Here is a 20,381-nt window from a genome sequence, read left to right as displayed (position 1 = left end):
ATTTATTTATTTATTTATTTATTTATTTATTTATTTATTTATTTATTATTCTTATGTTAATCCCCATACATTACATCATTAGTTTTAGATGTAGTATTCCATGATTCCTGGCTACTCTTTCTAAAGCAAGCACTTTGGTTACTCTTCTGTTGACTTCCTTTATAGCACTTTTCCAAAGCCTGCGATGACCTTGTTCCTATACCTGCCTATTGTCTGTTTCCAAGGAGCAGAGTGTGGACTAAATGAGGGCTGCAACCTTTAGCAGCTTCGTTCAGCCAGTGCTTGGCACTTAGCGGGTACTCTCAACGGATCTTCGAGGCCTGACTGGCTTAATAATTGATTGAATGGGATAGAGTGAGGGCAGAGAGGTGAGGACAAGGCCAGGGGGAGAGGCCTGTGATAACTGGGACAAACACTCCAGAGGGGTTAAGACCCCTACCTCTCTGTTCCTGGCCCTGGGAAGGGTGGGCATGAACTAGGGGTCTAGCGGTCCACATGGCCCCAGGACCACCTGCCCAACTGTCTGGCACTAGATTTGAGAAAATCCTAATTCCCATTCTTCACTTTCTGGCCTTCTGACCGCTGACTCAAGCAGTAGGTGTTTTCAGGGAAAGGGAATAGGGGATCCCGCCGGAACCCGAGATCTAACTCTCAAGGTTGTGGAGGAGGGTAACAGAGGATACGACGAGGCACGTGGTAAAAACCTTGAATGCTGGTCTGTCTGACCCCAAAACTCAGCGTGGCAGCCTCCCCCCCCTCCACCCGCCCCCGCCCGTCCCAAGCCAGGCTCAGGAGTGTGCAATTCTTCCCAAGCCCTAAAGGGGGTAGTTACACGCTGGGCCCGGGGGCTCTGGCCGAGGGCACGGGACCAGGGGGAAGATCTCGCGCACTTAAAAGGAAGTGTTGGTGACGCCACCTGGCGAAAGCGAGCGCCGCCCCTGCCTCTCCCTTCCCGCCAGGATCGCTGGTCTATCTAGTTGCTTGGGGAGACTCCCCTGATACCCAGCTCCACTCAGACTTCAGAAAAAGCCCCGAAAGATGGGGAAAGAAAGAGACCCCCATGAACGGGACTCTTGGTCACCAGGGCGTAGGGAGAGGGGTACGGAGAAACGGCTGACCCCTACGTTCTGGTCGCACCCGCATGGTGACTACCAGCACGCTTTCTCTTTAAGGCGTGGGTGGGAGGCTGGGCCTGGACTTGCGTTGAGTAGGAGGAGGAGCTTCTTGGTGTCGTAAGGCCCGATGAGGGGCGTGGCTTCTAGGTGACTCGCCGCCTGGAAGGGGGCGGGCTCTTAATGACGAGACGCGGGGGAGGAGACAGGCGTTCATTGATAAAAACGCCGGGCTCCCTGGGGCGCGAGCGCAGCGTAGCAGATCCCCGCAGCGCCACGCGCTCTCCCGGCGGGGCGGAACCGAAACAAGCCGGGCCCGCGCTGCAACGCACCGCCTGCATGGAGCCCGCCGCCGGCTTCCTATCCCCGCGCCCCTTCCCGCGTGCGGCCGCCCCGCCCGCGCCCCCTGCCGGGCCCGGGCCGCCTGGGAGTGCCATGCCGGGACCTGAGCTGGAGATGCTGGCTGGGCCACCGGCCACGGACCCGGGGCGCCTTATCACCGACCCGCGCAGCGGTCGCACCTACTTCAAAGGCCGCCTGTTGGGCAAGGTGAACTGGTGGGGTGGGGTGCTAGCGAGGGGAGGAGGGGGGTCCCTGCTGACCTCCTTGACCGCGCCGGGTGGGGCGGGGGCGCTTGCCCCAGGCGCGGGGACGTCTGCGGGCCAGACTTGGCCGTCCTGGAGCGCTCTGCCTGATGCCCCCTCCCCATAGGGGGGCTTTGCCCGCTGCTATGAGGCCACTGACACGGAGACCGGCAACGCCTACGCGGTCAAAGTCATCTCACAGAGCCGCATCACCAAGCCGCATCAGCGCGAGAAGGTGGGCCCGGGCCCAGCGGACCAGGGGTGGGGTGGGGAAAGTGGTGAGGGAGCCCTTGCGGGATGACCACCCCGCGCCCCCATTGCAGATCCTAAACGAGATTGAGCTGCACCGCGGCCTGCAGCACCGCCACATCGTGCGTTTCTCGCACCACTTTGAGGATGCTGACAACATATACATTTTCCTGGAACTCTGCAGCCGAAAGGTGAGCGATGACTGTGAGAGTGGGAGAGGGAAAAGGGGCCCTTAAGACCCAAAGCTGGAGCCCTGTCTCTTCCTCTGTGAGCGCAGATGGAGGGAGGGTCAGAGAGGGTGGATCAGGGGCTGAAGTGGTGGCTCTCTGCAGTCCCTGGCCCACATCTGGAAGGCTCGGCACACTCTGTTGGAGCCAGAGGTGCGTTACTACCTGCGCCAGATCCTTTCCGGACTCAAGTACTTGCACCAGCGGGGCATCCTGCATCGAGACCTCAAGCTGGGTGAGACTCCTGGGCCAGCAGGATTGGGGGTTGGGGTGGCAGAGAGAAAGGACTCTGACACACCTCTCTGCCCCCATTCAGGGAATTTTTTTATCACTGAGAACATGGAACTGAAGATGGGGGACTTTGGGCTGGCAACCCGGTTGGAACCCCCGGAACATAGGAAGAAGTGAGTGTTTGAGGAGAGGGGTGGCCATGGTCTGTGTGACACGATGACGTGTGTGACAGTGAGTTATGTATGTGGGAGGCATGATGACTGCCTGATGTGTGTGTGTGATAGATAGGAAAGGGATGATGGGTTGTTTGTGTGGGAGGGGGGGAAGGTGGAGGTGGCAGCTGGAGTTACAGGGACTGGTGGAAAGGCTGAGGGTCCTGTTGGTGTTTGAGTCCCTGAGACAGATGGGGGTGTAAGGATTCTCGGAGATGTTGGACCTGATCCTATGTGTGGATGGGGGAAGGGGACATAAACCATGTGTGTAGGAATGGCAGGACATGACACCCTGTGTAAGAAGCCCCTGCTGTGGCCACGATGACTGGGTGTGAGTGACAACAGATAGCATGTGTGGCCGATGAGTGTTTGGGGGAATAGGACAACTGGTGTTGGTTTGTGTGTGGCACAGACCATAGGACGTGACAGCCTGTATGGGTATCTGACAGACGGGAGTGGGGGACTGACTGAGGAAAGGATCCATGATGGACCCTCTGCTAACCTTGGAGGAGGGGGCTGGGGTGGGGGTCAAGGCCTCCCCTGTCCTGCCGAGCAGCTGAGCAGCTGGGCCAGGCGGGTGGGCGGGGACTCAGCTGCCATCCCCAGCATCCATTGTCCCAGGACAAGCAGGAGTTCTCTTGCCTTTGGTGACAGGCAGCTGCTTTGTCTGGACTCACAGTGAGGGCAGGGAAGGGGGGGCTAGCCAGGCTGGGTCTGAACCTTCTTCTCTCTTCCTCCCTGTCCCTTTTCAGAACCATCTGTGGCACCCCCAACTACGTGGCTCCAGAAGTGCTGCAGAGACAGGGCCACGGCCCTGAGGCAGACGTGTGGTCCTTGGGCTGTGTCATGTGAGCCCCAGGGTCATCGTACACTGGTGGGGGCCCGGGTGGGGTGTACCTTCCGCTGTACTCCTGACACCCTCATCTCTGCCCTTCAGGTACACACTGCTGTGCGGGAATCCCCCCTTTGAGACAGTTGACTTGAAGGAGACATATCGCTGCATCAAACAGGTTCACTACACACTGCCCGCCAGCCTCTCACTGCCCGCCCGGCAGCTCCTGGCTGCCATCCTTCGAGCCTCGCCCCAAGACCGCCCCTCAATTGACCAGATCCTGCGCCATGACTTCTTTACCAAGGTCTGTGGCTCCCCAGACATCTAAGTCAACTCTGCATGTTCCCGGGGGATTCAGTGGGGGTAGGTGACAGGACTCCTGGGGCCTCCCTTCTTTGCTCACTTGACTTCCCTCCTCAGGGCTACACCCCTGACCGGCTCCCTGTCAGCAGCTGTGTGACAGTCCCAGACCTGATACCCCATAACCCAGCTAGGATCCTGTTTGTCAAAGTTACCAAGAGCCTCTTTGGCAGGAAGAAGAAAAGTAAGTCTGGAATGTCAGTGTGTGGAGGGTAGAGCGTGGCAGGGGGGCTTGGTACCTATATTGTGGAGGCATGAGTGTGAATGCCTCTGAACCCCTGGGGAGAGCATGTGCCCATCTGTATCCCTGCCTGAAGCCCGGGGATGGGGGTGGGCAGGATATGAGGGTTGTATCTTCCCCAACCCAGGTAAAAACCATCCTGAGGAGCGGGATGAGGTCTCCTGTTTGGTGAACGGCCTCACTCGGACGTCCATTGGCCATCAAGATGCCAGGCCTGAGGTGAGGGACTCACATGGGTAGTGTGCCCTGACTCACTCTCACCCTAGCTGCTGCAGGAAGCCTGGGATAAAAGAAGCTAGTGAAGCATCTAGCCTCGTGGTGGCCTAATTGGCTGTGTCTCATTAGCCAGGCGGGGCTGACCTGGGGTGCCCCGGCTGCCAGGGCAAGGCTGGGCCATGGACTCTCGAGGATTTGGATTTTGAGGCCTATCTCACTCCCTTCCCCTCCCCAACCGTCCAGGCTCCAGCAGCTTCCGGTCCTGCCCCCCTCAGCTTGGTAGAGACAGTGCCTGAAGACAGCTCACCCCGTGGGACATTGGCGAGCAGCGGAGATGGTGAGCAGCCAAGAGGATGAGAGGTGCTAGAGGTTGTTGGGGCTAAGACCAGGGACCAGAGGGAAGGAGTGTCAGAGAGACATGGCCTGTGTCCTGGCGAACTAATGCCTAATTCCAGGTGCCCTGTTCCCTTCAGGGTTTGAAGAAGGTCTGACTGTGGCCACAGTGGTGGAGTCAGCCCTCTGTGCTTTGAGAAACTGCCTGGCCTTCATGCCCCCAGGTAAGGGTGGGGTCCGATATGGTGAATGGTGGTTGGGAGTTCTTTGGCTGAAAGGTGGGGAACCGGTCCTCACTCCTTCCTCTTCCATGACAGCGGAACAGAACCCAGCTCCCCTGGCACAGCCGGAGCCTCTGGTATGGGTCAGCAAGTGGGTTGACTACTCCAACAAATTTGGCTTTGGGTATCAACTGTCCAGCCGCCGGGTGGCTGTGCTTTTCAACAATGGCACACACATGGCCCTTTCAGCCAACAGAAAGTAAGTGCTGTTCTGGAGTGCCCTGGTGCCCAGCACGTGTGTGCTCCTGCACTGGGGGGGCCTGGGGTCTCCAGGGAATGGGCTTCGGCGCCGGGCTCCCTCTGACCTCTCGTCTCCTCTCCTCCAGGACTGTGCACTACAGCCCCGCCAGCACAAAGCACGTGGCCTTCTCTGTGGGGGCTGTGCCTCGGGCCCTGCAGCCTCAGCTGGGCGTCCTCCGGTATTTTGCCTCCTACATGGAGCAGCATCTCATGAAGGTGTGCGCACTGGAGTGGGGCCCGTGGAGGATGAACACATCCTAATCCCTTCATCTTCGCCTTGGCGGGAGGGGTGGGGGGCTCAGAGCTAGAGGCTGAACCTCTGTGGGAGCCATCAAGGAGGAGGGGCGTGACTCATGCCAGACAAGTGACCTGCTCCTGCCCCCAGGGTGGAGATCTGCCCAGTGTGGAAGAGGTGGAGGTGCCTGTCCCCCCACTCCTGCTGCAGTGGGTCAAGACGGATCAGGCCCTACTCATGCTGTTCAGTGATGGCACTGTCCAGGTGAGAACCCCTCCTGGCCTTGGGGGGAAGGTCTGGGAGACCCATGGTGCTGGGGAGGAAACTGGATCTGGGGCCTAGGCCCTGAACAGTGCCACCCTTCTGTGCACAGGTAAACTTCTACGGAGACCACACCAAGCTGATCCTCAGTGGCTGGGAGCCCCTGCTTGTGACTTTCGTGGCCCGCAACCGCAGTGCTTGTACTTACCTTGCTTCCCACCTGCGCCAGCTGGGCTGTTCCCCGGCCCTGCGGCAGCGGCTCCGCTATGCTCTGCGTCTGCTCCGGGACCGCTGCCCAGCCTAGGCACTAACCTGCAGAGCAGGCCATGACCTAAAGCCTCAGGTCTGAGGCCTGTGCCTGTAAGGCTCTGGCCCTTGCCTTTGTGGGCCTCCCTGTCCCTTTGGTGCCTCACTGGGGGCTCTGGGCCGAATCCCCCAGGGAATCAGGGACCAGCTTTACTGGGGTTGGAGTCTGTGTGTCCCAGCAGCCTCCTACCCCCTCTCCAAGAAAAGCCTGAGCCTTAGTCCCCAGCTAGGGGGCGTTATTTATGGACCACTTTTATTTATTGGCAGACTTATTTATTGGGATTGAGCCCCAGGGAGGGCCTCCTCCTGGGATAATAAACCATTTTGCAGAACTTGGAGGCGTCCTCACTCGCAGTAGAGCCCGTGGACCATAGCCACGGCGAAGAGGGAGGCGTTGGTGAAGGCGGCGGAGGCCAGCCCGTCGCGCTCGGTGTCCCAGAGTGCGCGGCTGCCCACGTGCACGCCCTGGCCGACGCGCGGCCCGAGCACCACGTTGCACACGAGCTTGTAGCGCGGGGGACAGAGTTCGCGCAGGCGCACACGCAGCAGCTCGCACAGCTCGCGAGCCAGCGGCCCGGCCTCAGCTCCCGAGTAGCAAGCGTGGCACAGGCGAGCAGCCAGCGCCGCCTCCAGGGCTTGCTGTACGCGCGCGGCCTCCCAGCGCTCCCCTGGCGCAGGCTCTGTGCGGTAGGAGGGCGCCACCCAACGCAGGGGGGCTGGGGGCAACCCCGAGAAGCTAACCCTTGAGCCCAGAGGAGGCACTGGGCCCAGAGATGGTCGTCGACCCCCCGGACCTGCGCCTGGTCCTGCCAGCGAGTTGCGACGTGAGAAGGACGAGGCTGGGCCCAGCACAGAGCCACGGCGGGAGGACGGGCCCAGACCTGCTAGTCGCGCCTCATCAATACTGGGCAGGTGGCCTGGAGGCCTCACCGGCGATCGTTTGAGCCCGGGGTCTTTGGTAGTGTCCTCCTCCTGGCGTCCGGGGGGCACAGACCTGCCAGCCATGGACCTGCCAGCTGGGAGACCCACACTTGGACAGGATGGCCTAAACTGGCCGTCGTTGTACCCCATCCAGTCTTTCACTCAGTGATAAGGGTTTTTAGCCCCTAACCCCTTCTTTTTTTTTTTTTTTTTTAAGATTTTATTTATTTATTTGAGAGAGAATGAGAGAGAGAGCACATGAGAAGGGGGAGGGTCAGAGGGAGAAGCAGACTCCCCGCCGAGCAGGGAGCCCGATGCGGGACTCGATCCCGGGACTCCAGGATCATGACCTGAGCCGAAGGCAGTTGCTTAACCAACTGAGCCACCCAGGCGCCCGCCCCTAACCCCTTCTTACCTGTGTTCTGGGGACAGGCGAATCACATAGTCTGGGGCTGCGTGGATTCCTGGGTGCTTCAAGCGTTAAAGGCTGTTAAGGACATAATTGGTGCTGCTCAGACTATCATCTTGGGTTGGCCCCTGCCCCCCTGAGCTTCACGTTCGCGTGGGCACCATGGAGGTTAGCTAAGTGAGCTCTAAGTACACCTCCTATTCTCCCTTCCACCAGACTTTGCCAGCGGAAGGGGGAGATAAGTCTGCCCTTGGTTTGCCTCAGCCTAGACTGTGGTGCCTCAAACCCCTAACCAGGAGACACAGACCCAACTCCTTCAACCCCACAGATCCTTTTAGCCCTGTGGGTCCTGAATCCAGCTGTCTTCCAGCCCTATGTGCTTCTAGGGAGGCTGACACAAAGATCGCCCCTACAACTGGCTGAGGCTGGAGGCAGGTGACTCGGGAAGCTCCTTCCGCCCTCTGAATTTGGCCTCTGGCCCTACCTGCAGAATCAGCTCTGGGATGAATGCCCTCTTCCGAAACTCCCACGGGCACCTGAGTCACCTGCAGCTTTTGGCTTCCCAACTCTCTCCTAGCCACAGCCTTGTCCTCCTGGCTGGCCTGACTGGCAGGCAGGAAGGTAATGGCCCCCTGTGTTGTGGAGTTGCCCTGGGTTACTGGGCAGTCACTCCTGTTTGGTTCCCTCCTTCCAGTCCTGGCTCTGGCTTAACCTGGATGTGTTACTACTGTGAGGAGGTGCTGAGTGGGGGGTACCTGAGTCATCAGGGAAAAGGGGATAACAGGGGTCTAGAACCCAGGGCATACTACCACCGCAAGGACTCCGGAGGGGGCAGATGTGGAGAAGGGCTCCCGGGGCTCTTGAGCTGCTGTCCATTTCTCCCCTGTGAAGGCTGGCTCTTCAGTTGTGAGCAAGTTGCAGAAGCCTGGGACGTGGGGAGACCTTGGGTGGCTGCTGAGGGCTCAGGATCTGGGCCCACAGGAAGGAGGACGTCATGGCTCTATCGTCTCCCCATCAGCCCCAACAAGGACAAATATTTCCGCTCCCTGTGCAGAGCTGGGGTGGGGCTTGGATGACTTCCTCAGCTCGGGGCTGTGTGCGGGGGGGGGGGGGGGGGGGGGGGGCATCCGCCCTGCGGGTGGGAGCCAACCTGATGCAACAGTGGTGCAACAGTGGTGACTGGACTTGGCAGTGAACCAGAGCCCAGCCTCCTGACCCCTGCTGACCCAAGTGCCCTGGGGCTTGTCCCTAGCTGGCCACACCTCTTGAGTGCCCAGAGTGCCAGCCCCCTAACCGGGGTTGCATTTTAGGGATGCCAGAGGCCATGACGTCTTTGTCAGAGCTGACACCACCTCACCTGACCTCCCTCTGGAAGGGACAGGATTGTCCCCTCTCAGACAAGCCAGTCTGGGCCCTGAAAACTCCACGGTGGTGAGGAATTTCCCTGTTGAGGGGGGTTCCCCAGGCCTGGCTAACCTGATCCTGACCCTGTGTGCGTGTGGGGGGAGGGGTAGGAGGGGCAGGGAGTTTGAACTCTGAACCCAAGACAGGCAGGGGCCTGGATCCTAAGACCCTCCACTCAGCTTCCGGCCCCCCTGAGGGCTAAAGTTTTCCCTGGGCCTGTGGGAGATGGGCGGGGCCTCTCCAGCCGGGCTCCGGTTTCCGTGGAAACCCACAGGCTTCCCACCCACTGCCGCCTGGGCAGGCTCCCAGCTGGGGCCTCATCCGCTGTCAGCCTCTCCTCCCCAGTCCAGTCTGCTCCACCCTCAGCCTCTCTCGGCCCCCTCCCTGAGTCCCCACCCCTAGCCCAGCCTCTGGCCTCTGATGCCTTCTTAAGGAACCTGGGCCTCTCCTGCCCCATCCCTAAACTTTAGCTTCCCAGCAAACAGGCTTCCCAAGCTTCTGCCCCTCCCTCTCAGGCCTTTCTAGTCTCCACACCAGCTGCCAGGCCTGGCCAGGCCTCCTGCTCCTTCCCACCTACCGCCTCCCACAGACCAAGAGACACCAGGCCTCCTATTCTACCTGCTTCTTCCCCTGCCCCGCCCCCATGGAGCCCCCGGGACTGGTTGTGCACGGGGAGGCTGCACCCTTTTCCACGGCACTCCGGAGCCTTCTCAACAATCCCCAATACAGGTGAGGGGGCGGGCCCTGTCTATGGGTTTTCCCTAACGGGCTTTGCTGGGCCCCACCACCCTGAGGAAGCCTTGGGTACACAAGAGGTGGGGAAGACCACCCTCCTCCCTGGTGAACTCAGTCTGGGGAAGTCAAGTGTGGAGAATGACTACAGGTCACTCATCGTCCGTGATGTCCTGAGAGCCAGAGGTGGTGGTGGTGGTGGTGGTGGGGTGGCAGTGGGAGCTGGAGCCCGGAGCAGCTGTGTGACTTCAGGCAAAGGCCTTCCTTTTTTGGCTCTTGAGCTCCTGGCAGAGAAGAGCCCTTTGCCCCCCTGGATCCTGAGGGATGGGATATAACTTGAGTCCCTCCCTGGGAGGCACAGGAGCAGATGGCCCTGTTCTGGGAACTGCGGAGTCACAAGAGGAACAAAGCTCAAGGGATTGAGTGAGCCAGAGTCTCAGACAGGAAGTAGTTCAAGGGTGCTGCCTAGGGCTCACTGCCCAGGATGCTAGTGGTGTCTGAAACCAGGGATAGAATATGGGGCCAGGGCTGGTCAGAACTAGAATGTAGCTTTCAGTCCCCACTCCCTGAAAGCTAGACTCCTCAAGGGTTGGTGACTCCCATAACCCTACTGCTTTGGGGATTAGCAGTCTGGTGTGAGTAGGGGGAACCCCTGGCCTTGGACCTGGGACTAGGAGGCTCCAGAAGCTCAAGCTTCATTTCCTGCCTGCTACCCTCTATGCTGTTGGGAGGCCCAGAGGCTGGGGCCGGAAGTGATTATGAAGATGGAAAATGTGGTCTGGTCTCATGATGATGTATCACTGCCTATCTGCCTGCAGCCAGTGCGTTCTGCACCCCCTCCCGCCTAGAGGAGGCCGAAAAAGGCTGAGTTTGCAGTCTATGGAGGAGGAGCCAAGAAGAGCTTCCCTTACCTCAAGACTCAGGCTGGGGAGGAGAGGGGTAGGTAGGATCAATTTTGCTGCAGCCTTGGTGCCCCTCAGCAATCAGGCATCGCCACCTCCTCTAAGACCTGAGGGTTTGGGATTACTATCCCATTTCATGGATGAGAAACCTGAGATTCAAAGGTATAAAGTCACTTGCCGGAGGCATCATAGGGTGGAGCTGGGACTAGAATCCAGGAATGTGTATCCCAGACCTTCGGCTGGAAGGACTAAGACCTGTCCCTTGTATGACAGATTAGGAAATGAAGGCTCAGAGTGGACAAAGGCAAAGCCTAAGGGTTGTACCCAAGACTCGGGCCTCTTCTTCCCTGGTTCTGTCCTCCCCTTTCCCACAGTGACGTTTGCTTTGTGGTCGGTCAAGAACGGCAGGAGGTGTTTGCCCACCGGTGCTTGTTGGCCTGTAGATGCAACTTCTTCCAACGACTTCTGGGCCCAAAGCTGGGCCCCGGGATGCCTAGCCCCGTGGTGCTGAGCGCGGTGCCAGTGGAGGCCTTCCTGGCAGTGCTGGAGTTCCTGTACACCAACAGTGTCAGGCTGCGCCGCCGCTCTGTGAGCCCTCTGGGCGGACGTCTGGGTGGCGGTGGTGGGGCTGGCGGGGAGGGGCAGGAGAAACTCTCTTCCACTCCCCCCGACCACCCACTCTGCAGGTGCTGGAGGTGCTGACGGCGGCTGTGGAGTATGGGCTGGAGGAACTGCGAGAGGTGGGTTTATATGGCAGGCCCCTGTCTCATTTCTCTTCCCTCTTATGGGCTCAGTTCACCCCGTGCCTCACACACACTCTGGCCTGGAGAGGCACGTGTACCAACACAGAGGTATGGACTGCGTTTATGTGGGCCTGTGTGCAGAAGGATATGTGCATGCTATGTGTGTGCTGTGGGAGCATATGGGCTGATGCCGTAGTTGCCAGGATAAGTCAGCCTTGATCCTTGCTCTTCAAAGAGAGAGACACACATGAAAACCCTTAACCAGGGGTATAAGAAGGGTGATAGATGAAGGTATATGGTGCCGAGACTCTACAGAGGGTCTCTCTGGTCTTGCCATCAGGGAGAAAAGAAGGGAAGACTTCTTGGAGGAGGAAACATTTGTGTTAGAACAGGTAGGAGTTTGCTCAGAGAGGGCATGGAAAGGTGGCATTCTAGTCACTGAGGCACAAAAGGAGCTAGTGAGCCATTTAGTGTGGCTGGACCAAGGGTGTGAGAGGAGGAGAGAGACAGATGAGATTGGAGAGGGTACCAGGGGCTAGATCATGTAGGACCTTTGAGAATTTGGACTTTTTTTTACCCAGAGGACATGGAGATTCATTGGAGGTTTTAGGTAAGGGAGTGAGGATTTGGAGCTAAGGGGAGAAGTGATTGGGAGAGATGAGAAAGGCTCCCCAGTCCAGGAGGGATGAGTAGCAGTGGAAGCCCAAGAGGGAGGTGCATGACTTTGAGAGAAGTGGAACTGGCATGACCCAGCACTTTTTTGGATGTGAGGGTGAAAGGGACAGGTCATGGATGAAATTCATGTTTCTGGTTAAAACGAAAGGATCTTTGAGTCAGGAGGGGTCCAAGTGGAAGAAGATGAGTGTCCTCAGAGAAAGGGAGAGTGGATTTTCACATGGCTTTGTCTAGTCTGATTATCGGGGAATGTGCTAGAAGGTAGACTGCTGGACCCAAGGCAGACTGCTAGTCTCTAGTCCCTTCCGGCTTGCCGCGTCTCAGCCCCTGGTGATTTCTTGCCTCCGCCGGTCTGGGAGGTCACGATGGGCTTGTGGCTGCTTAGTTGTCCGGGTGGCTCCCTGCTTCTGGGGTGGGGCTAGGGTCTTGGAGCAGAGACACCTTGGCCCAACCCACTTTCATTTCTGTTCCCAGCTGTGCCTGGAGTTTGTGGTGAAGGTGCTGGATGTGGAGCTGGTTTGTGAGGCCTTGCAGGTGGGTGTTGCTGGACAGGCTTGTAGGAGGGCATCAGTGTGGAGGGCTCACTACATGGCCTTCCAGCCTCCAACCTGACACCCTTCATTCTGTTCCCAGGTTGCCGTGACCTTTGGCCTGGGGCCGCTGCAGGAGCGTTGTATAGCCTTCATAGAGGCCCACAGCCAGGTATCGCTCCCCATCTTCAGACTCCCAAACCCTCACACATCATTCTGCTCCTCCCTGACCCATTCGTGGACCCACAGGAGGCGCTCCGGACCCGCGGCTTCTTGGAGCTGTCGGCGCCCGCGCTGCTGCCCCTGCTGCGCAGCGACAAGCTCTGTGTGGACGAGGCTGAGCTCGTCCTGGCTGCCCGGAGCTGGGCGCGCGTGGGCGCGGTGAGCGGGGTCTACGGGGACCCAGCGGTGGGGGTGCGGAAGGAGGCTTGGGCGCAGGAACCTGGCAAGCGGGTCGCGGGGCAGGTACCCCGCCTGTCCGGGCTTAGGGCTGGCGTTCGCAGGCCGTGCTGGAGCGGCCTGTGGCCGAGGTGGCGGCCCCGGTGGTGCGGGAGCTGAGACTGGCCTTACTGGCCCCGGCGGAGCTGAGCGCCCTGGAAGAGCAGAACCAGCAGGAGCCGCTCATCCCGGTGCGGACGCGGGGAACCAAACTCAGATCCACTCAGCAGCCGGGGGGCGGGGAGGGAGAAGCGCGGGGGTGGGGGGTTGCGGCCCAGGGTCTGAGGGGCGAGGCGGGCTACTGCTGCACTCCGCCGTGACCAGCCTTCCCCTGCAGGTGGAGCAGATCGTAGAGGCGTGGAAGTGCCACGCTCTGCGGAGAGGGGATGCAGCCCGGGGCGCCCCGTGCCGCCGCCGGAGGGGAACCCTGCCCCGGGAGCATCACTGCTTTCTGGACCTGCCCTTTAAGTGACCAAAGGCCGCGATTTGCGAGGAATTCTGGCCTGTCCCAAACTACAGCTCCCAACATGCCTGGCGCTCAGAGGGGGCTGTCGCCCCCAGCATGCCCTGCGAGCCTGGAGCTGGAAGAACCCCGGTCCGCTCTGCGCCCCGCCCTGTGGGTGTGATTGGGAGGGAGGGGAAGGAGGGGTAGTGGGTGTGGCTTGGCGGGGCGGGGCCCCAAAGCGATTTCCTTTGCACCCTCATCCTGACTAACTCCTGGGCCTCTTGCCACGCGGGCCTGTCGCGTTTACTTTTATAACCCCCCCTCCCCCATGTTTTCAGCTCAGCTCCCTCTTTATTCCAGACCTACGTCTTGGAGATCTCTCTCCAAATGCTGGACACTTCAGACTCCGTTCAAAATTGAGCTGCCTTCTCATCTTTCCCAAGTTCTGCCCCTATCGTGTTTCTCATCTACGTGGGTGTCTTTTTTTTTTTTAATTTTTAAATTTATTTATTTGACAGAGACACAGGGAGAGAGGGAACACAGGCAGGGGGAGTGGGAGAGGGAGAAGCAGGCCTCCGGCTGAGCAGGGAGTCCGATGCGGGGCTCGATCCCAGGACCCTGAGATCATGACCTGAGCCGAAGGCAGACGCCTAAGGACTGAGCCACCCAGGCGCCCCTACGTGGGTGTCTTAAGCCAGAAACCTGCATCTCAGCCTTGCCTTATTCCTCTTTCTCACATCTCCTTCCCGTGGCTTCCACCTTCTGAGAGACTGAAGGGTAGCAGAATGTGCCAACCCAAAAGATGCCTCTTTAAGGATTATTTTGAACTGACTATTTTGAGAAACAGCGGAAGCTCTGGAAACAGTAGAAGTTACTCTTTTGGAAGGGAAATTTATATTTAAAAAGGAAATCTCCATTTGTAAGGGTGTCTCATTCTCTGTACCAGGAAAAGAAGGATGATGAACTCACAGGAGGATTTTAGTGGAGAAGGCACCCCACTGAAATCTGTTTAACAAACCTTATCTTGTTTACTATGCTTTTCTTGGTGGCTCCCCCATAAGTGTCCTCCCTACACTTTTCTTTCCTCTTTAGCTTAAGATGGTTTTTCAGCAGGTATTTTAGGCTGCCTCAGGGAGGTACTCCTTTTTTCCCTGGGTATCTGCCACGTACACATGAGGTATACATGTTAATAAACTTGTTTTTCTTTTGTTAATCTGTCTCTTACTACAAGGGTTTCAGCCAAGAGCTCAGAGAGTAGAGGGAAAGTTATTTTTCTTCCCCTATGAGATCTTTCCAGTTGGTTCAGTTCTCTTAGCTTTAGTTCACCCAGTCCTGTGTTCAGAATGAAAGTAACAAGCTCTCTCTCTTTTTTTTTTTAAGTTTCTTATTATTTGTTTATTTGAGAGAGAGGGAGAGATAGTGACAGAGATATTGAGAGAGAGCACAAGCGGGGAGGAGAGGGAGAAGCAGGCCCCGGCTGAGCAGGGAGCCCGATGTGGGGCTCAATCCCAGGACCCTGGGACCATGACCTGAGCCAAAGGCAGATGTTTAACCGACTGAGCCACCCAGGCGCCCCATAACAAGCTCTTAATAGTCTTCCTGCCTTCACTCCAGCGCACTGCCTCCGTGCCTGCCATGCCCCTCTTCCTGCCATTTCCCACACAGCAGCCAGACTTAAGATGTCAGCCCTACTCCCCTTATGAAGCCACTCAACATCCCCATTGCTCTCAGGACAAAATACACTAGTTCACTCTCAGGATGCTCAGAATTACTAGTGGTAACTCTTCTCTCAGCTACTACCTTTGCATTAAATCACTGGTTCTGAAGGCAGTATCCTCTGGCTGTGCATTCACTCTCTTATTTATTGAAGACTCCCCATGCCACCCTTTCATTCAGTATACCTTTTGTCTTCCCGAGGATCTGATTCTCCCTGAAAGATCCCTGGGCCTAGAGTGGTGCCTTATTCATTTCTTGTTCCCCAGTCCCTGTCACATCAGTGCTCTGTAAATGTTCAGTGATGACTTTATTTCCTTATTTAAATACTATTTTATTCCAAAAAGCTATAAAACAAGACACTATCAATCTAAAACGAGGGACAGTCGATTAGAAGAAAATAAGGTTAAAACTTATTTCTCCGGGATTTTATACAAAAATATGTTGCACATGAATTAAAGATAGTTATTTGGCATTATCTCTCAAGACTGAAAATGTGGTTACTCATAGTACCACTTCATGGCAGCATTGTTTGGATAATGAGAATCAAAAACAAACTAGATGTCCTGGTTTAACCTAGAAGACTGATTATGGTATATTCTTACCATGATGTAGAAAGATATCTGTGACCTTTGGAAAAAAGCTCAGTGCAGACCAAGTAGAGCACGATTCCTTTTGCCAGAAGAAAAGGTAGTGTAGGGGAGGAAGTTTTCCTTTCCCCTCTTAGGGTCCCTTCTTGGGTCTGAAAAACTGATAAAGACAGATTAACAGGAGAAAAGCATACAAATTTATTTCAGATGTCTCATTACGTAATCTTTACATCCAACGTGGGACTCATACTCACAACCCAAGATCAGGGGCGCCTGGGTGGCTCAGTCAGTTAAGCGTCTGCCTTTGGCTCAGGTCATGATCCCAGGGTCCTGGGATTGCGCCCCGCATCGGGCTCCCTGCTTGGCAGGAAGCCTGCTTCCCCCTCTCCTTCTGCCCCTGCTTGTGTTCCCTCTCTCGCTGTGTCTCTCTCTGTCAAATAAATAAAATCTTAAAATAAAATAAAACAACCCCAAGGTCAATCAAGAGTCGCATACTCCCCGGACTGAGTTAGCCGGGCGCCCCAATATAAGTTTTAGTAATATGGGAGTCTTCATAAGGAAATGAAGACCAGAAGAAATGGTTAAACCTGAGTATTTTTATGCTAGGTTTGATGAAGAGTGGATAGTCATGAAGGAATATGATGGTTTAAAGAGTATGAGGTAGGGGCACCTGGGTGGCTCAGTCAGTTAAGCGGCTGACCTTAGGCTCAGGTCAAGATGCCAGATGGGCTCCTGTTCAGGGGAAGCCAGCTTCTTCTTCTCCCCCGCCCTCTCCCTCTGCCCCTCCCCCACTTGAGCGTGCACTCTCAAATATTTTTCAAAAGTAACATTAAAAAAAACCCCAATTTCTCTGTGTGTGTTGTCTGGAAGTTTGGGATAAAGTGGTAGGAGGGGATGGGATGCAATCTAAGGAGAACAGTTAGGAAGGGGTTTTCGCATGAATCGGTGAAAAGCTCTTCTAGGACCAGGGCGGAGTAGGTAAATGTAGCAGCATGAAGTGTATGCTTTGAATATGGTCATCAATGGAACCTGCTGATGGCTGTAAATTTATGGACCATCTCCAGTTATGAGATAGTATTTACTTAAAGCCAGGGAATTAAATGAGCTTGGGCAAGAAGATGCAGATTGGCGGGAGGAGCTAGGTCCAAAATCTGAGGACACATTTGGTGGCTACCCCTAGCCACCTCTCATAATGCTTCTGTATGGCACTTATCACTGAGACTGTATATTACTTATCCCGATTATATTACCCACTTTCTTTCAGTGTTTGGTTCTACTCATAAATTAAGCCCCTTCCTTATAGTAAGGAATCTGCTATCTTCAGCATGAAAAACCAGCGTAGAGAGTTGGATGGGGGTAAATCAATGTGAAAAATCATACCAAACTGCGGCGGAGACAGCTAGGGAGTCTGAGGGGAGGTAGGGAATTACTGAGCTTACCCTTCCTGCTGTATTTCAAGCCAAAAATATTGGGAGAAACATGAATGACTTCTATCTACCTTCTCTTTCTGGTCCTTCCCCTCCCGAAAAGTAAATTAGGTAACCTACAACTGAGTACTACAAGAAACAAAACGCAAAAAGAATCTAAGAAAGATAATCTACAGGAAGGCAAAAAAAAGTAACGCGCAAGGACGTTTTGTCCGAAATATCCTCACATAGCACCAATGTGGTAACGTAAATCCCTTTATAGATAAACAAACTCTAAGTTAGATTTTCAATGTAGTTTCTGTTATAACTAGATGAGTCAAAACTTTCAGATCTGTTTTTTAAACCATGAAAGAAAAAGCCTCGTTCAAAGAGGCCTCAAAAAATTGAGTAAAAACTCACAACTGTTTCTCTCCACGGAAATCTTTAGTAAAAGGCGAAAGATTTATACGATCTGAAGAGAAACCAGAGTATACTCTCACACTCCTGCTTGGAACCGCCTAGAACAATACAACACTTAGCACACTTATGGTTGTTCAGTGTCTGCACGGTTCGTGCTCCCTGCCTGGAATTTGTACGGATCATGTATTTCTAACAGGCAGTGTGCCCTACAACAGTGCACAAATCTCCGTGGGGCTGGAACTCCGGCAGCGTGAAACTGTCCCTTCGTGGTGCACCATGGGTATGCAAATCACAGGCGGCTCCCGGCTGGTGGGAGACACCAGCTGTCGCGGCGGGAGGCGCCAGGAGTGCTCTGCGGTCTGCACGGGAACCCGCGCCAGGTTTGCCTAGAGAGGTAAGGGTGCTTCCCGCTGGTGCCGGGCCGGTGTCGAGCCCTATACCGGGGTGGACTGTTAGTCCCAATTGTTGAGGTGCCGTCTTATCATTGCACACCCGCAGGGACACCCCCCCCCCCCCCCCCCCGCCCCCCCCCCCCCCCCCCGCCCCGTGCTGGGACAGAAGCAGAAACGGTAGAGCAAAGACACTCAGGGGCCATGGGACCTCCGGGGAGGCACATCACTACCCCTCTTGCAAGAGATGGCATCCAATTTATTTATTTATTTATTTTTTTAGATTTTATTTATGTATTTGACAGAGAGAGAAAGCGAGAGCAAGAACACAAGCAGGGGGAGTGGGAGAGGAAGAAGCAGGCTTCCTGCTGAGCAAGGAGCCTGATGTGGGGGGGCTCGATGTGGGGCTCGATCCCAGGACTCGGATCATGACCTGAGCAGAAGGCAGACACTTAACGACTGAGCCACCCAGGCGCCCCATCATCCAATTTATTTATTAAAGGATGGCTCCATCAAGGAGGAAAAGTGTCCTTAGCAGAGGGAACTGCCTATGTGAAATCATAGGAGATGCACACCAAAAGTAATTCAGCCTGCCTAGAGTGTAGCGTGTCTGAATGAGGGTGGGAGTCTGGCTGGGCACTGTCTGGGAGAGAGCTGGAGTGATGGCAGAGGCTAGAGCGAGTTGCCTCTGGAAAGGGCTTGGATTTTATCTTGTCCATGATGGGGAGCCATGAAAGGGTATTGAAGTCAGAGGACTGAGTAGTGTGAGGTGCCACACAGGGTGGGCTGCCCTGCAAGCCCTGGGACTTGTCTCTGGGACTGAATGTGATTCGTGCCTCTGGCCTGACCATTCTTGGGACAGTCCAACTCCAACTGGCTGGAAATCCATTCAGTTGCTACCACACCAGGACGCACTTCCATGTTTCAGGGTTATTCCCTAAGCAACCAGAGCAAAAACTTTCAGCACAGCTAATAGCTACAAAACTACAAAACTGGAGAGCACTGGGGCGCCTGGGTGGCTCAGTCATTAAGCGTCTGCCTTCCGCTCTGGTCATGGTCCCAGGGTCCTGGGATCGAGCCCCACATCGGGCTCCTTGCTCAGCGGGAAGCCTGCTTCTCCCTCTCCCACTCCCCCTGCTGTGTTCCCTCTCTCACTGTCTCTCTCTGTCAAATAAATAAAATCTTTAAAAAAACCCCAAAAACTGGAGAGCACTTATGAGATACCAGGTTATTTCTTACATAAATGATTTCATTGAAAATCCTGAGGGAAAAAAAATAGCACCCTACAGGATAGGCTCTGATCTTCCCATTTCATAGATGAAGACACAGCACAGTGATGTTAGCTAGCTTTTCTAGGCCACTCTGCTTGTAAGTGGCACGGTGGGCTGACATCTTTGACACTATTCCAGCTAGGTGAGCTCTCCTGCTCCACCCAAAAGCTGCTCCATAGTGACCCAAACACGGTCGGACTGAAATCCAGCCTCCATCCCTGGCGCATACTGGATGCACCCCCTACTCTAGGTTCAAAGCCAACTACTCACTTCTTTTAGGTCTTTTTAGGCATTTTGGTGGGTTTTTTTTGTTTTTTGTTTTTTTAAAGATTTTATTTATTTATTTGACACAGAGAGAGACAGCGAGAGAGGGAACACAAGCAGGGGGAGTGGGAGAGGGAGAAGCAGCCTTCCTGCGGAGCAGGGAGCCCAACATGGGGCTCGATCCCAGGACCCTGGGATCATGACCTGAGCCGAAGGCAGACGCTTAACAACTGAGCCACCCAGGCGCCCCGGCTTTTTTTTTTTTTTTTTTATGATTTTTAAAATTTATTTGAGAGAGGATGAGAGAGAGAGAGCATGGGGGGGGGATCAAAGGGAGAAGCAGACTCCCCACCAAGTGGGGAGCCTGATGTGGGACTCGATCCTGGGACTCCAGGATCATGACCTGAGCCGAAGGCAGACGCTTAACAACTGAGCCACCCAGGCGCCCCTGCTTTTTTTTTTTTTTTTTATGATTTTTTAAATTTATTTGAGAGAGGATGAGAGAGAGAGAGCATGGGGGGGGGTCAAAGGGAGAAGCAGACTCCCCACCAAGTGGGGAGCCTGATGTCGGACTCGATCCTGGGACTCCAGGATCATGACCTGAGCTGAAGGCAGTCGCTTAACCAACTGAGCCACCCAGGCACCTGGCATTTTAGTGTATTTATTTATTTATTTATTAAAGATTTTATTTATTTATTTGACAGAGAGAGAAAGCACAAGCAGGTGGAGCGGCAGGCAGAGGGAGAGGGAGAAGCAGGCTCCTTGAGGAGCAGGGAGGCCGATGCGGGGCTCGATCCCAGGACCCTGGGATCATGACCCGAGCTGAAGGCAGTTGCTTAACCAACTGAGCCACCCAGGCGCCCCATTTTAGTGTTTTTCAAAAAAGATTTTATTTATTTGACACAGAGAGAGCGAGAGAGAGAGAGGGAGCACACACAAGCAGGGGGAGCGGCAGAGGGAGAGGGAGCAGGCTCCGCACTGAGCAGGGAGCCCGATGTGGGACTTGATCCCAGGACTCTGGGACTATGACCCGAACTGAAGGCAGATGCTTAACCAACTGAACCACCCAGGTGCCCCTAGGTATTTTAGTGTTGCTTCAACTGCTGTAAGTTTGTTTATGTATTTAATTAATTAATTTCATATTTAGTCGGAAGGTGATTTTCTGGCCTTTAGCCTGCTGGGAGGGATATGAGAAGGCAGTGCTCTTAA

General features: G+C 55.3%; 3 protein-coding genes and 1 non-coding gene across 7 annotated transcripts; 2 read left to right on the top strand and 2 right to left on the bottom strand.

Moving 5' to 3' along the window:
* Nucleotides 1-800: 800 nt before the first annotated feature.
* On the top strand, nt 801-6,252 carry PLK3 (polo like kinase 3). Its single transcript, XM_035018739.1, has 15 exons — nt 801-1,661; nt 1,824-1,931; nt 2,020-2,136; nt 2,278-2,407; nt 2,489-2,576; nt 3,368-3,463; nt 3,553-3,751; nt 3,868-3,991; nt 4,176-4,267; nt 4,508-4,601; nt 4,738-4,821; nt 4,915-5,077; nt 5,205-5,334; nt 5,504-5,617; nt 5,727-6,252. Exons 1-15 carry the CDS (start codon nt 1,296-1,298, stop codon nt 5,916-5,918), a joined length of 2,097 nt encoding a protein of 698 aa, XP_034874630.1. The 5' UTR covers nt 801-1,295; the 3' UTR covers nt 5,919-6,252.
* A 13-nt stretch (nt 6,253-6,265) lies between these two features.
* On the bottom strand, nt 6,266-8,253 carry TCTEX1D4 (Tctex1 domain containing 4). Its single transcript, XM_035018740.1, has 3 exons — nt 8,060-8,253; nt 7,257-7,328; nt 6,266-6,936 (listed from the first exon to the last, which is right to left on the bottom strand). The coding sequence occupies exon 3, from the start codon at nt 6,923-6,925 to the stop codon at nt 6,266-6,268; it is 660 nt and encodes a 219-aa protein (XP_034874631.1). The 5' UTR covers nt 6,926-6,936; nt 7,257-7,328; nt 8,060-8,253.
* A 299-nt stretch (nt 8,254-8,552) lies between these two features.
* Nucleotides 8,553-13,664, top strand: BTBD19 (BTB domain containing 19). 4 transcript variants are annotated; one of them, XR_004681684.1, is made up of 9 exons: nt 9,404-10,450; nt 10,663-10,876; nt 10,975-11,028; nt 12,181-12,240; nt 12,340-12,408; nt 12,486-12,617; nt 12,740-12,865; nt 13,012-13,269; nt 13,480-13,664. XR_004681684.1 is itself a non-coding variant. In XM_035018738.1 (8 exons), the coding sequence occupies exons 1-8, from the start codon at nt 9,298-9,300 to the stop codon at nt 13,144-13,146; spliced, it is 876 nt and encodes a 291-aa protein (XP_034874629.1). In that variant the 5' UTR covers nt 8,553-9,297; the 3' UTR covers nt 13,147-13,664. The 4 variants fall into 4 exon arrangements, 2 of the variants coding, with proteins under 2 accessions (XP_034874629.1, XP_034874627.1); XR_004681683.1 differs by having other exon boundaries at nt 13,012-13,290; XM_035018738.1 differs by lacking the exon at nt 9,404-10,450 and adding an exon at nt 8,553-9,383 and having other exon boundaries at nt 13,012-13,664.
* Nucleotides 13,665-17,205: 3,541 nt separating this feature from the next.
* On the bottom strand, nt 17,206-17,320 carry LOC118020536. The gene has a single exon (XR_004681943.1). It is a non-coding gene; the product is annotated as a U5 spliceosomal RNA (small nuclear RNA).
* Nucleotides 17,321-20,381: the final 3,061 nt, after the last annotated feature.

Source organism: Mirounga leonina, unplaced genomic scaffold (genome assembly GCF_011800145.1).
Source record: "Mirounga leonina isolate KUSES-001 unplaced genomic scaffold, KU_Mleo_1.0 Mir_173, whole genome shotgun sequence".
NCBI classification, from domain to species: domain Eukaryota; kingdom Metazoa; phylum Chordata; class Mammalia; order Carnivora; family Phocidae; genus Mirounga; species Mirounga leonina.
Note: the sequence above shows the minus strand (reverse complement) of the source record. Positions and strands in the feature narration are given on the sequence as shown.